The sequence below is a fragment of the Mus musculus genome, chromosome 11 (assembly GCF_000001635.26).
Source record: "Mus musculus strain C57BL/6J chromosome 11, GRCm38.p6 C57BL/6J".
NCBI lineage: Eukaryota > Metazoa > Chordata > Mammalia > Rodentia > Muridae > Mus > Mus musculus.
The window spans coordinates 60,183,743-60,197,896 of record NC_000077.6 but is presented as its reverse complement, the minus strand read 5'-3'; the positions used below and the strand labels follow the sequence as shown (position 1 = coordinate 60,197,896).

General features: G+C 56.9%; 1 protein-coding gene across 6 annotated transcripts in view; it reads right to left on the bottom strand.

Annotated features, from left to right (window-relative positions):
• The window catches only part of Rai1 (retinoic acid induced 1), a 94,281-nt gene that overhangs the window by 1,301 nt on the left and 78,826 nt on the right, over positions 1-14,154 (bottom strand). For 4 of the 6 annotated variants that reach the window (XR_879537.3, XR_879538.3, XR_003949361.1 and 1 more), the window contains 2 exons: positions 7,275-12,801; positions 59-3,958 (listed from right to left, as the gene is read on the bottom strand). Coding sequence is in view for 2 of the 6 variants with exons in the window: in NM_009021.2 (NP_033047.2) it covers positions 59-108; positions 3,865-3,958; positions 7,275-12,785 (5,655 nt within the window). In the remaining 4 variants the exon portion in view is untranslated. The remainder of the gene's footprint in view (positions 1-58; positions 3,959-7,274; positions 12,802-14,154) is intronic. The other 2 variants (NM_009021.2, NM_001037764.1) reach the window with 1 other exon arrangement.

Here is a 14,154-nt window from a genome sequence, read left to right as displayed (position 1 = left end):
GGCAGGGAGAAACTGGGTTAGGTAGGGAATGCTTTCTCTGGGGAGCCTGCTCACCTACCTTATGTTTGGGGCACTTCAAAGTAAAATTCTCCTCAATGAACGTGCAACCTGTGAGCAAAGAAAAGTTTCTGTGGTGATGCAGAGCCGGCTGGCTGCCAGTGTTAGTTCTGATGCCCTGGTCTTGCTCAGAACCCTCATTAGTCCAAATCCCCCCAGAGGTGCAGCCCCTCTGCCTCTACCCTGCTATGTCCCTTCCTGGCCTCCACTCCTAGACACCCCCCCTGCCCCACCCCCACCCTGGCCACCACTACCTGGCCATCTCCCTCCTACCCAGGTCTCCCCAAAGGAGAAGGAACACTCATTCTCAGACATGCCCACTCCTGACCCAACCTCCTGCACAGTGGCCAGGAGAGGTCCATGCTCAGAAAGCACCCCATGATTGCTTGGGTGACTGACAACTGCAGAGTGGAGTCTCAGGTCTTGACTGAAATGTCAGCTACAGAATCTCAGCCTCTATATTGTAGATCAATCACAATGTCACCTACTGTGTGCTCTCATGATCCTTCTTCACGTTCAGAGGAAATGTTCCACACGGAAGGGCTTATTCTTAAGAGACAGCAGTAGGAGGTTACAAGGTCCAGGTCTAGATGAATCCCCCAGATGTCCACAAAGGATGGCTAAGCAAGCCAGTTGTTATTCCTACCCAGGGCAGTGTGCTGCTATCATGAGTCCTTGCCAGCTGCCATAAGAAAACCTAGCCATTGTCCTCTGGTGTCCGCTCTACCTACAGGCCTCCTGGGTCCATCATTGCTCCCTTCTCGGCTACTGATCGGGGCTCACCTTCCCAGACATCGCCTCCCATCTCACACTAGGGATGGTGCAGAACTTCCTGTTTCCTTCCCTCTTCTCCACCCAGAGGGGAGGGAGGTGGATGTCACTTGAGAAAGCTGCAGGAGAGGTTGTCTTCTAGGGCCAACTGCTGGGGGTGGGTGCACGCAGGCACACACGTTTGGGACTGCACCTACACTGGACCAAGGTTTAGCTATAACCTACGGGTGCTTGCTAACAGTGGGGCCTTGCTACTTCCCAGTCAGCTCAGCTGAGAGCAGGAACTGGGGTGGGGGTAGCTTTGGGACTGAATACAGATGTTTAAACTGGATCCTGTGCTATAGCTGCTATGCTCTTGTGAGAGGCAAAAGGGGGTTTCCAGTCCTTTCTAGCAACCTAGGAGTCTGAGGACACCTAGGAGTGGCTGGCCCATGTGGTATATTATTCCTGTACTCCTAGCCACGTGGCCAGGCACTCTGACCTTGTCATTTGCCATGACTGCTGTTTCCCAGGGCTCCACCTCCCTGATAGCTATTCAGAGTCCCCCATCAAGCCCCAATGCTGAGGTCAGGAGCCCAATGGCAGAGACTGCCTCCTACCGTGCCCTACCCTCGGCTACCTGGCTCTGTAGTCCCCACCCACCCTCCAAACCGGAGCTTTATGTGACCCACCTTTGGCCAACAAAAAACAAGCTACAAGCCTTGTTCCTTGTTAGGGCCCCGCTACTATCAGGGGATGTGCTAGGCCAACCACCTGAAGCAGACAGCACTGGCCCAGAAGGTACTAAGAAGCCACCAAACTGGGTATGGAAGGGTCAGGAGCTTAACCCAGCTATAAATGCCCAATCTTCCCATGCTAGCCCTGCCCAGATCAACATTGTAAAGTGAGGAAACCAGGCGCCCCATGCCTGCTCTCCCATTGTAAGGCCTGTGAATTCTGTCCTGCAGTCTCTAGCATGTATGGCTCCACCTTTACCAGACAACCACCCTCCCCTGCTGGGACTGCTGGCTCATCAGCCTGTCAGGCTGGTGTCTCACCGCCCCAGGCCCCTCTCAGCCTCAGATCTATTGAGTCTGAGATTTCTGTTGAGTGTTCAAGGCCTGCTCTGCAGTCCTGAACTAACCAGGCATGGCTTAAGGCATCTGATGTTTGGGGCCTGGCTCCAATGTTGCCCATCTGGAATCTTCCCCACGTTCCTCCAGCTCAGAGAGAATGGCTTTCTTTATAAGCACACTATCTCCCGATCTGATGTGAGTACTGCTCATTGTCAGCTAGAAAGAATTTAAAATAACCTGGAAAATGGGTCTCTGGGAATGCCTGTGAAGGGATTAACTTTTTAAAAATTTTACATTTATGGTTGTTTTGACTACAATGTAGGTTTATATACCATGTGTGCCTAGTGTCAGCAGAGGCCAAAAAAGGACATCAGATGCCCTGGACCTGGAGTTTCAGATGACTATAAAGCCACCATGTGAGTACTGAAAATCAAAGCCAAGTGCTCCTGAGGAGCAGCTAGTGCTCCCGGCTGCTGAGCCACCTCTTCCAGCCCCATGAGGGAGGATCTTGATTAGGTTAATTGCAGTGAGATCTGTTGTTCTCCATTGCTACTACCTTTTTTTAAAGTTATTGTTATTATCTGGGGGTAGGGGGTGCAGTCTTGGCTGGCCTAGATTCATTCTGTAGACCATGCTGGCCTTGAACTCTTTAAAGTATATGTATGGCTGAGTATGTACTTGTATACATGAATGCAGTACCCATAGAAGCCAGAAGAGGGCATCAGATCCACTGGAGCTGGATTTGTAGGCCACCATTGTGTGGGTGCTGGGAACTGAACTTGAAACCTCTGAGGGAGCTCTCAACTGCCTGGCCATCTGAGCTATATAGCCCTGGCAGGCCTGGAACTTCCTATGTAGAACAGGTTGGCTTCAAACTCAAAAGACATCTGCTTGCCTCTGTCTCCCAAGTGCTAGGATTAAAAGTGTCCCACCATGCTTGGCTCCTCTGCTTCTTTACTGATGCAGTGCGGCTGGCTCCCGTAAGTGCCTTTGCTATGATTTCCCTACTATGATAACTTGGGACTTGGAACTGTGAGGCAAAATAAATCTTCCCTTCCCTAAGTTGCTGTTGTTGGAATTTTATCACAGCAACGGAGAAGTCACCAGCCATGGCGGTCCTGGCAATCAGTCCCCTTCAGGTTGAGGCCCTGGGGAAGCTGGACTGGCCTGGAGTGGGGGAGAACAGACACCCCAGACCTCGGCTGAGGTAGCTGGATGGGGAGTGAGCCCATGCACTCGGGTTAAGTCCACATTCCACACAGGCCACCATGCTGATGGGGCAGAGCCCAAGATAACCCCAGCCCGGTACCCATCACCGTCCCCTTCTGGTGGGTGCAGCTCAGTCCTCCCCTGAGACTGATTAGCTGTGGCTGACGCTGGCTCCGGATCCAGAGAGCAGAAAGAGCAGTGCAGTGACGACTGCTCAGGCTGGGAGGACCAGGCCAGAGCTGGGTGGGATGGAGGGAGGGTGACGCTATACCTTCTAGACAGTGTTAATTTACCCTGCTGCTGCTCCAGTGAAGAGCGGCTCACAGTCCAGCTCTGTGGATGGGGCCTAAGTACAAAGACTGCATGACAGGCACAGGAAGGAGAGCCACCAGGGCTGAGCCTGGACAAGAGTGGTGTTGCCATCCCCAGTGAGGAGATGCTTTCTTTATAGACAAGTGATTAAGGTCCCCACTAGATGGATTAAGGCTGGGCTTCTGAGTCCTGTGGCCCACGGAGAATAAGTAAGAATGGGGTGGGCCATAGGGACCTGTCAGAGACCACAGAGACCTGCTTCACTTTGCACATTGAGTCCCGACAGCTCTGGAAGTCCTCAACATCAGCTAAGTAGGGGCTGACGCACCCATCTCCACAGCCAAATGCAGGCAGAGGTGAAGAGAACAAGATAAAGTTCCTGGGGCAGGTGAATGCCCTGGGAGGCACATGGGGTCTGGGTTGAAATAGTTGTACCCAGGCCCCTGAAGCCAGCTCTTACCTGTGTCATTGGCACATGGGTAGTGGTAGGTGTGGATACATCCTTTATAGGAGCACGAGATGGTCGCCCCGGGCTCGTGACAGCTGGTACACGGCTGGAGAGAGAGGAAGGCAAGTGAGTCCTTGTGTGTTCTACAGGCCCAGCAGCACTTCTGCCGGGATGGCACAGCAATGCAGCATGGAGGGATATGCCCTCAAGGGCTGGCCCTCTGCCACCTCCTGGGCTGGCACACTGCATGGGGGACCCTCTTGGGCTAGTGGTGCTAGTCACCACAGTGGCCAAGGCTGGCAGCCACCATCTGTCAGGTGCTGCTTACATGCTGGCTCTGGTGTGTCCCCAGCCACTGGCTCCTTCTAGCAGCCACAAGGGGTGTGGCTTTCACTGACCTCCACTTTCCAGATGGTGAGAGAGGCCCCTTTCATGTGAGAGCAGGCAAGAAGCACTCTACCCAAATGGCGGCAGATACGTAGAAATGAGCTGGGGGAAGAATTGACATATGACCCCCAAGAGGCTGATCTCAAGTGAATCTGATGACCCTCCCACCCCAAGAATATGTCCAGCCCCTGACTTTTGCTGGGCTCAGAGGCTAGGACAAGACAAAAGTCTAATGGAGGATCGACACCAAACCTTGGCACAGGGAAAGATAAGAGATGGGCCTTGGCCATCCCTGTCCCCAAGCCTGTCACCACTGTGGGCAGTGAGGTAGGAGGGAAGCAGAGGACACGGCAGGCTCAGAGGCTAAGCACTACACCAACAATGCACTCGGTGCAAGTCCCAGCACACAATGAACTTCTCTAGGCCCAAGGAAACAGAGCTGGGGACAACCAGTAAGCTCAAACTTCCAGGCAGATCCTGAGCTGCAGCTCAGCAGGCCCAGGCTGCCCTGGCAGGGTGGGCTCTGTTCTAACTCTCTGTAGCTGGAGTGGCCAGCAGGGACAGACATTAAAGCAGAGGCTCTGGGTAAGCCACCCAAGGATCTAGAGCCCCAGGTCCATCTCTTAAGGCATCAACGGAGGCACAAATGGAGACTCCAAGTAGACCAGGTCTCACTCATTCACAATGGCCCTTGGAAGCACTGCAAGACTCTTTTGGGCCCCCCTGTGACAGAGTCCCAAGCAACTCCCGAGGCAGGGCTCTGCTCACTGCAGACATGAAGCATAGAAGGATGAAAGCTATTGTCTTGTCCCCAGTTCTCTTACAAGGGGCATAGCTGACCAACTGTGCCCCCCTTCTTGGCCCAGACACCCACACTAGAGGCCACCAGTCTCCTGCCCTCCCTAGCCAGGAAATGAGGATGACACAGTCTAGGGACGTGGGCGGCCTGAGTGGACGTGCTGTGAAGACAGCAGGGACTATGGACGACAGGAGAGACCAAAGGCCTGGCCTGTATACTGCGTGGGTGCTGATGCTGGGGCTTGCACAGGAAGTCAGGCTTCCTGGAGATATATTTGAACCAGGGTCTGCCTGGTTCCTAGAGAAGGTAGTCCCAAGCCACTGGGGCAGAAAGCAATGGGCTGAACTATAACCCTGCAGGTCACTCTTCAGGGAACCTGGGAAACACCCTCGTCTATTCTCTAGCATATTCTAGGCGGCCATGTCCTGAGCCTGTGGCTCTGGGGGACAGCCTGGCAACAGGTCCCAGCTGTCAGCCAGGGCCACCTCTAGCAGGAAGAGTCTTCATTATGCAGCTAACCCTTGTCCAGTGGGGGCCTCTCTTGGCCTTCACTGTTACTCTGAGGTGTGGCAGAGCTGAAGGCTCAGCAGAGAGAGCCCCCTCAGCTCAACAAGACAGTCTGTGGATGGCAGCACAGGAAGAGGAAGCCAGAGGTACAGCCCGAGCCAGGGTACAGGGGCCTTTACCTCAACTTACCAGTATTTCTCCTTGTTTATGTCGGGTTGGGGACATGAGATGACTTGCTGCCAACCCTGGGACCCAAAGCCCTGGATGGTGCAGGGTCAGGACAACCAACTGGACAGAGGTTCCATCCAGGTTTTTTTTTTCTTTTTATAAAATGATTTATTTTTATTTTACATGTATTGGTGTTTTGCCTACTGTATGTGTGAAAGTGTCAGGTGTCCTGGAACTGGAATTACAGACAGCTGTGGGCTGAACCAAGGTTCTCTGGAGGAGTAGCCGTTGCTCCTAACTGCTGGGCCATCTCTCCAGCTTGTTACTTTCTAATGGAGAGATGAGATTATTTTAAGGTAGCCATGAAGATAGTTACCAAGGAACCAGTGATAGGCAGGAAGAGGATATGTGGACCATGTGTGGCTGATGTCTTGCCTGCTCATCAACTGGCTGAGGTCCTGAAAGCTGTGATGTTCTTGTGTCCTTTTCACCAAGGTGGGCAGACAGCAGGGCCCAGAGAGATTCTATAGTTGTCACCATGGGCAGTAAGTGCCTGGAGCCTAGAGCCTGGAGCCAGGGGCAGCATCCACAGTGGTCCCTAAGGTCGAGGGGGGGGCTGCCTGGGCAGAACACTTCTCAAGATCTGGGACAATAAAGTATGGGGAGGAGGGGGGCATTGGACAGTGGGGTCCTCTAGGCTCAGCTGCCCACAGTGTGCAGAGAGGAGGAAGGGGAGGAGGGGGAGACCAACAGAACCAGCACGGTTACCCTGAAAGAACCAGTGTGGAGGAGTGGGCCTGGAGCCTCACTGCCCAGGAACCAGGGCACAATCTGCAAAGGCAGGAAGCGGCCTTGCTGCCCTGGGGCCAAAATTTCAGGGAGCATGGGCTCTGAAGTGGCCTCTGCCAGTCCCTCAGCCTGATGACTCTTAGCTGCAGCCACGGCTCAAAATGCTTTCTCCTTCCCAGACCTGTGATCCCAGATATAGCCTTAAAGATCAATAGGTGTTAATGTGCTAGGTCCTGTGACCTTGCCCCACAGGGGAGGCAGGAGCAAGGCTGGGGGCAGTACATGCTGCAGTTCTCTGAAGGGATGACTTAAAACTGGAGGTCTGCGCTTCAGGGCTCCGGTGGCCAGGTAAGCCAGGGTTGCCCAGGACCAGTGTCCCACACTTTAGCCACATGTTGTTTAGAAGCTACCCCCTATGTCCCAGTTCAGGGGAGACCAGGCCATCTTGGCATTCAACTCTGGAAGGCCTCTGTCTTGCTGGGACCCAGCAACTCCGGTGTGGGGTAGTATGTGTGAGCAGTATGCTCCACTGGGCCCAGTGGAACATAGAAACTGTAGCACATACCTTGGGGCAAGATGGATGAATGTGCTCTGCTGTAGCCCCGGGTGTGCTTCAACTTGCCTCCATACTCCCCCAAGAGACCCCAGGGCTGGAGGCTGTACTCTTTGGCTATGGGCACAAGTAGCCCACAATAGAGCCCTGGAGACACTTCTGCCAGCCTGTTGGTACTTCACACTGCCCTAGCCCACCCCAGCTGCTCTAGCCTCTTACCATGTCCACAGCTACCTTCATGGCCTCCTGCAGCCCAAAGAGCTTCCCGGCCACCAGGTACACCCCGCTGGTCCACACAGCACAGGCCTCATGGACCCAGTGTTCCTGGGTGTCCCCACCAGGTTCTGTAGGGGCCTCTTTGCTGCATTCATGTTTGCGGCTCTTGTCAGCCTGGGCCACCTCCTCACCCCCGTCCCCCTGACCATCACAGCAATAGCAACTCTGCAGCCGCCGTGACAGGCCCCGGGCACTGGTGCGCAGGGGGCCCTGCTTGGCAGGGTCAGCTGGGCCATCGGGCCTGGACAGTCTCCCCAGGGCCGTGGGGGTAGTGATAGTGGCTGTGGTAGGGGCGGCAGCCGTGGTGCTGGCCGAACATTCCAGGCCTTTGAGTGTTCTCTCGAGAGGCAGAGAGGCCTCCTCCAAGGTGCCCTCCAGCCGCGCCTTCTCCTTGAGTTTTGGCTTCTTTTTGGGGAGGCAGTGTTCAGGGTAGTAGGGGCCACAGAGGTCCCCAAGGTCCTTGAAATTGGCCGGGTTTTGGCAGAGGCAGCAGACAAGGCAAGAGGTACTTAGGGCCTTGGACACCACAGGCCCCAGATGCATGGTGGAGGAGAGGGGCAGGGAGGGCCTCTGCTGCAGCACAGAGCCTCCAGGGAATGTGGTCAGAGAAGCCCCAGCTGGTTCTAAGGAGGAGGAAGAGGTGGAGGAGGAGGCAGCAGAGGAGGATGGCTTCCAGTGAGGCTTCGGCTCATCCCCCGGGGAGTTGACGACAGTGCATATGGTGGTGTAAGCATCTCGCTTCTCCACCCGCACAAAGGGCGAGAAGGCTGGGGTGCGGCTGTCTGCCCGCAGCCTCTTGCAAGAGGAAATGTATTTGAGTCGGATTTCAGGCTCTGCAGGATCCAGGGGCAGTACCTGCTGCTGCCTTCTCCGAGTGGCACGTCCCTTACAGGGTGAAGCGTGGGCGGTCTTCCCCCGGCCTCGGCTGAGGCGCTTCCGCTTGGAATAGCTGCTGTAGCTGGCTTGGCCCGGCTGCTTCTGCGCCCTTGTCTGGGGCTGGCAGGGCCGGCCTTCAGGGGGCTGGGAGGCCGGTCCCAGCTCCTCTGTCTTTGGCTTCTTGCCTCCTCCACTGGAGTTGTCCTCGCCTCCGCCCTGAGTGCTGCTGGCCCTGTCGTGGGGAGCGAGGAGCAGAGGCTGGCCCGGACATGGCCGCTTCTCCAACGGACCTTTGGAGGGTCCCAAGGTCCCAGTTCTGCCTTTCCGGCTCCTTTTCTTCGGTGCTCGGGCAGTCCCTAGTGATGGCAGGGTCTCCGGGGACATGAAGGCCTCAGCTTTGGGGCAGTCAGCAGCAGAGGACAGCTTCTTACTGTTCAAGAGTTTACCTTTTAGGGACCTGCTGGCTGGGTTCCTGCACAATGGGTCAGCTCCGGAAGCTGCTGGTAGCATTTGCCCCATTCCTCCTAAACCCTCTTCCGCCCCGGCTGGACTGCCCCCTGGACGTCTCTCAGGCAGGGCTGGGCTCCGGGGTGTCCCAGGAGGGGCCCCTGCCACTCTGCATGCGAGTTTCTTGAGCCCAGGTGAGGTGATCTTCTGTACTATGGCCTCCAGCTTGAGGCCGCGGCCCTTTCGCGGTGGCAGCACCTTGGTCCTCACAGCACTGGGCAGGGATGACTGTGTAGACAACCCCATGCATGCAGCAGGTGGCTCCAAGGGTGGGGGTGGGGGTGGCTCCCCACTACCCCTGGGTCTGGCCCTCTGGGGTGAGGCCATCCTCCGTAAGAGGCCAGGGGAACTCTCAGCCCTCTCCTCCCTCCCGTCTCCCCCACTTCCATTGTTGCTTCTCAGGATGAGGCTCCGTTTTTTGGCGGGGACAGGTGCCATGAAAGCCGACTTCCTCTTGAGCGTGTGGAGAGGCCGATCTGAAAGCTTGTTTCCTGTACCAGGCTTGGGTACTTTGACCCGCTGGTTCATCCGACCTTCCTTCTGGGGCCCACTGGAGACCTTGTACGCAGTGGGTAAATGGTTGTTAGCAGGGAGCTTCTTGGTGGCACGGCAGTCTGGGATCCGGCTCTCCGAGGGCCGCCGCCGTTTGGCATGGAAGACCTGCTGGGGTTTGGTGCGAGACCGGAGGACCATGGAGCGCTGGTCCTTGCCAGGCATGCTGGGAGAGTCTGGCTCCTTGGTCTTGGAGCCCATGGGGCTGCTGTCTGAGGCAACAGGCAGGGCAGCAGGGTTGCTGGGGCTGGATGCAGCCTTGGGTGATGGTTTTCCGACCCGCTTGCCAGACTTGAAGGCAGCTCGCTGCTTACCTCCCAGTTTGTCGGGAGGCGTGGGGGTGGTAGTCAGGCCCGGAGGTCCAGGAGTCTGGGGCTCACTCAGAGCTGTAAGCGAGCGGGTACACATTCTGGGGAGCCCTTCTGACAGCCCCCGGCCTGGGGCTCCAGCCCCCTCGGCCTGTCCCTGTGGAGGCCCTGTGCAAGACTCTGGGAGCAAGAGGTCTTTGGGAAGTGCTGGCACCCTGCACGGAGAGTCTTCCGCCTCAGGCAGCCCCCGGTGTACTCGCCGGCTCCGTAAGCTCTTACCCCGTGGCACAGGCTCTTTCTTAGCAATGGGCCCCTCAGGTACAGCAGGCTTGTTAGGCTTCGGGGCCAAGGAGCCTTGTGAGGTGCCGGAACTACCTGGAGCCCTCTCCATCTCTGGCCCTTCTTCTCCCGGCTTCATGTGTGACAGAGAAGATTCAAACCAGCTCTGAACCTTTGATTGGGCACCCACAGAGGGGCCCAGTAGGACAGCAGGCTCCCCAGAGAGGTGACATGGAGAGACCCAGCCAGCCTTGGTGTCCAGCGCCTCCTCTGCCTCCTCCTTGGTGCACATCAGCGGGGCCTTTGGGGACAACGGGTCCTGCAGGCTGGGCCTCTGCTCAGGGCTCCCCAGCAGTTCACACAGAGAAGAGTACTCCTCTTCAGCTTCCAGGTCCTCCTTCCTGCCAGGGGGCGGCAACAGTGGCAGGTCCCCGAAGTCAGTGGAGGAACAGCAATGGCGGCTCTCCTCCAGCCACTGGTTGGCCTTGGCCACCTCGGGGCACTGCAGCAACCCACCCACCTCCTCTTTCACCCCCTCTGCCTCCTGCTGTTTGAAGTCCCCGGACAGTGCGGCTGCTGGCTTCCCGATGGCATGATCCTCCTGGAAGCCCATGCAAGCAGAGGCCTCGTGTGCATCTGCCTTGCCCACGCCGTCCGAGGCTTTTGCACCCTGTTCCAAGCCCTTGGTAAGCTCACCAGGGTGGAGGCCCCAACGAGGACAAGCATCGCCCAGGTTCTCCTCTGGCCAGGCAAAGGGGTTGGCACCATCCACCGAGCTGGCAGTGGGTGTATCTGGAAAGCAGTCAAATGCTGCTGTGGTGGGGTCAGGAGTGGCAGTCCCTAGCAAAGGCTTGGTGCCGAAGGACAGGGGACTGCTTGTTTTCTTCGGGTCAGTGGTGGCAAAGGCCACAGAGGGGTCTTCAAACAGCCCCGGGCTGAAGTCCTTGGTGCTGCCACCCTTGTCCAGCTGCAAAGGCTCAGGGAGGGTCTCTGGCTCCCCTGGCTGTGACCATGAAGTCTTTGCTACAGTGTCCAGGCAGGCGCCATGGTTCTCCAGTGAGAAGGGTGGCTTGCCATTGTCCTTGGGCAGGCTGGAAGCCTCAGCCCAGGCCTTGTCAGCCTTCTCAACAATGGCTTCCTGCAGTCCCAGGATCTCGGAGGCCAGATCTTCCTGTGCCAGGGCACTGAGCAGCAGCCGCGGGCAGTCCCGCTCGCCTGCCACAAATTTGGAGAAGCTGTCCAGGGGCAGAGTACTGTGCAGGCTCTGGAAAGAGTCGTCGGACTTGGTGGACATGTCATCAGGTGAGGTCACAGAACAGGTGGACACAGACTCGGGCTTAGCCTTGGAGTTGCTGTTGACCCTGGCGGGGCTGCCCCGGGCCTGGCTGCAGTAGAGGAAGCTGCGCTCTAGCGGGTCCTCAGAGCCACTCAGGTAGTCAGTGTCCTGTGGCTCAGCATGGGTGGACTGTGGCGTGCTGCTCGGCGGCTCAGACAGCGGTGTGCCCGCTGGCTCAGCTGAGTAGCCGCTGCCTTCAGGGCTACAGTGCTGGCTTTTGTGCTGCTCTGGAGTCCTGGACACGAGGTTCTTGACCCCTTTCTTCTGTGGCATGGTAGCTTTGGACAGCAAGAGCTGCTGCACGGTGTTGGAGATGTTTTCCACCTGGGAGGTGAGCGCTGTGAGGCTCTGCAGGCTGAGGTCGGAGAGCAAGTTGTCAGGCAGCTTCTCCTTTTGCAGGGGCTTGCAGTTGCCGGCCTGGGGGTCCACAGAGCTGGCAGCATCTGTTGGGGACGGGTTAAGCAGGGGCATAAAGTGGCTGTGGTCTGTGATGCCTGTGGGGAAGGCCCCAGTACTAAGCGGCTGCTGGCTATAGGGGAAGTTCTCCAGATTGGGCATCAGTGGTGACGGGGTGGAGCTATAGGAAGGGGAGCGACCCACAGACCGTGCAGGGGAGTGGCTGGAGCTCGGGCTGAAAGTCTGGTAATACTGCTCTGGAGTCCTGACAGCTGTGTCCGGTGGACAGTAGCCCTGGCCTTGCTGTCCATAGTGTTGGTACTTGGCGAGGTTCTGGTAGTGGAGTGTTTCCTGGGTGTGGTGACGGCCTTGAAGTGCTTGCTGCTGCTGCTCGTAGCCAAGGCGGCCAGGCTGGTAAGCGTGAAGATTCTGGACCCGTTGCCCTGGAGCCAGGTTCGCATTGGCACTCATCGGCCTATCATGAGGCTGGGCAGATGGTGCTGTGCAGCTCTTGTAGGAGTGGGCCCCCTGCCCACCACCCTGCACTGTTGGGGCATAAGTGGAGGAGGTAGGGAAGGACTGGGAATGCTGGGGAAAGTGGCTGCCCTGGGGGAAGGGCAGAGGGGAGGCAAGGTCGTTCTGTGGTTTCTGCCTTTGGAGTTTGGGGTAAGCCAGGGGCTGCTGAGGCTGTGGTGGTGGGACATGCAGGCTGTGAGTCCGGAAGGGAAGCTGGGGGCCCTGCTCAGGGTACTGCCTGTTTGGAGGAGGCACAACTGTCTTCTTCATCAGGTTCTCCTCATACTTGCTCACTGCCCCGGGCAGAGGCTGTGGCTGAGGAGGCGGTGGCTGTGGGCCCCCCCAGGTCTGAAGACCTTCCTCGCCAGAGTAGCGCCCTGGGTAGGGGCTGCTGTCTTGAACATAGCTGGGGAAAGCTGGCCTCCCCTGCAGGGATTTGCTGCCTCGGTGGTACTTGTCTGCAGCTGCTGTGGCCACCGTGCCAGAAGGTGTACCAGTGCCACCCTCATAGCCTGTATAGGGCTGAGGGCTGTAGTAGTCCTTGGCCAGCAGCCGCTGCCGATCACAGCTTAGCCCAGCCTGACCCGGCTGCCTGTAGTTCTCCAGGCGCGATGTCTCCTGGGAGGTCTGTGGGTAGTTTTGCTGTTTGCCATGGAAACCACACCTTTCTCGAAAAGACTGCATGACTCGGGCTGGTTATCTGTGAAGAGAAAGGATGGTGCAGAGGGGAAACAATTCAGATGGGCCACGGTTTGCTCGCTGCCTCAGTCAGCATCCCTCCCCGGCACCCTCCCACCAGCTCTGCACATACTGACAGCCTCTGGGTCTGAGAGGTATGCTCTAAAATCCTGCTTCTACGGTGAGCTCCCGCTGAAATGGACAGTCCAAACAGGCTACACAGAGCAAGTCACAATGAATGGCCACTCCAGGCCCCTCTTGCCAGCTCCTCCTCTCTATCAGCTCGTCTGTACTACCACGCCCAGCCCTTGTAGACAGCTCAAAATCATTTAGCAGAGCAATTCCACTGTTCCCTGGGGGCCTGCTGGATCCCATCATCTTAGTCTTTGTGTAGCCGTACCTAAGCGTGACTCAGCCACACTGAGCACCCGTGAGGACCCCTCCCCAATTGGGGAGAGGTGGCATTCCAGGCCACTGTAACTGCACATACAGGAATCCACACATGTACAAAGGACCTATCAGGCACATGTCCATGCACGCTCACACACGCCTCCCCTGTAGTGCCATCTGGACTCTGTCCCTTCTGGCAGATGTTGACTGGGGGCTGCTAAGCATCCCCTCCCCGGACTCCTGGGAATGAAGGATGGTAGCACCTGCCTCCTGTTCTTGGTATCATAGGTGCATAAACAGATTATGCAGTCCAGAGTGTGGGGATGCATACTAATAGGGGACAAAGACACAGTCCCCTGGCCACTGGAGAGCAGCACACGACCCTTCCTGTTCTCTGTCCCTCCCCAATGAGCTCCTCCGAACTTTCCCAGGTCAGGGATGGTACAGACAGCACTCATATGGAAGGCAGGGGCAGGTAGACCAGGGGCTTTTGTGGAGTCACAATCCAGGCTTGGCTATCTCGGCTGGTTTCCTTCAACCGATTGGCTTTGGTTACCCCAGAAAATCCTCAGTGGTGAAAAACAGGAATGCCCCCCAAGCTTTGGAGAAATCACAAAGAAGGCTGACTATTGGCACCACATCCCACAGATTCAGGGTTTACCCAGCCACCACGCAGGGTGAAGGCAGGATGTTCAAGCTCTCTGGGTCTGAGCAGCCCAAGCCTCTAGGAAGGAACAGTTCTTGTCCCAAAACACACTGCCATAGACCACAAAGGTGTCAGGGGTTTGGTTGGTTTGTCAAGAACTAAATGTGGGGGAAGAGAGGTAAGTGCCTCACAGGGACAGGAGTGAAAGGCAGGAGTGGGAGCTATTGGCAGGGAGATCCAGCCTCCCTTTAGTCTGGATCCCACAAAGGTGCTTTCCTTCCTTTGTCTGGGAACTGACCCAAGGAAGGGGGGTAAAAGAGCTCCATCCAGTTGAACAGG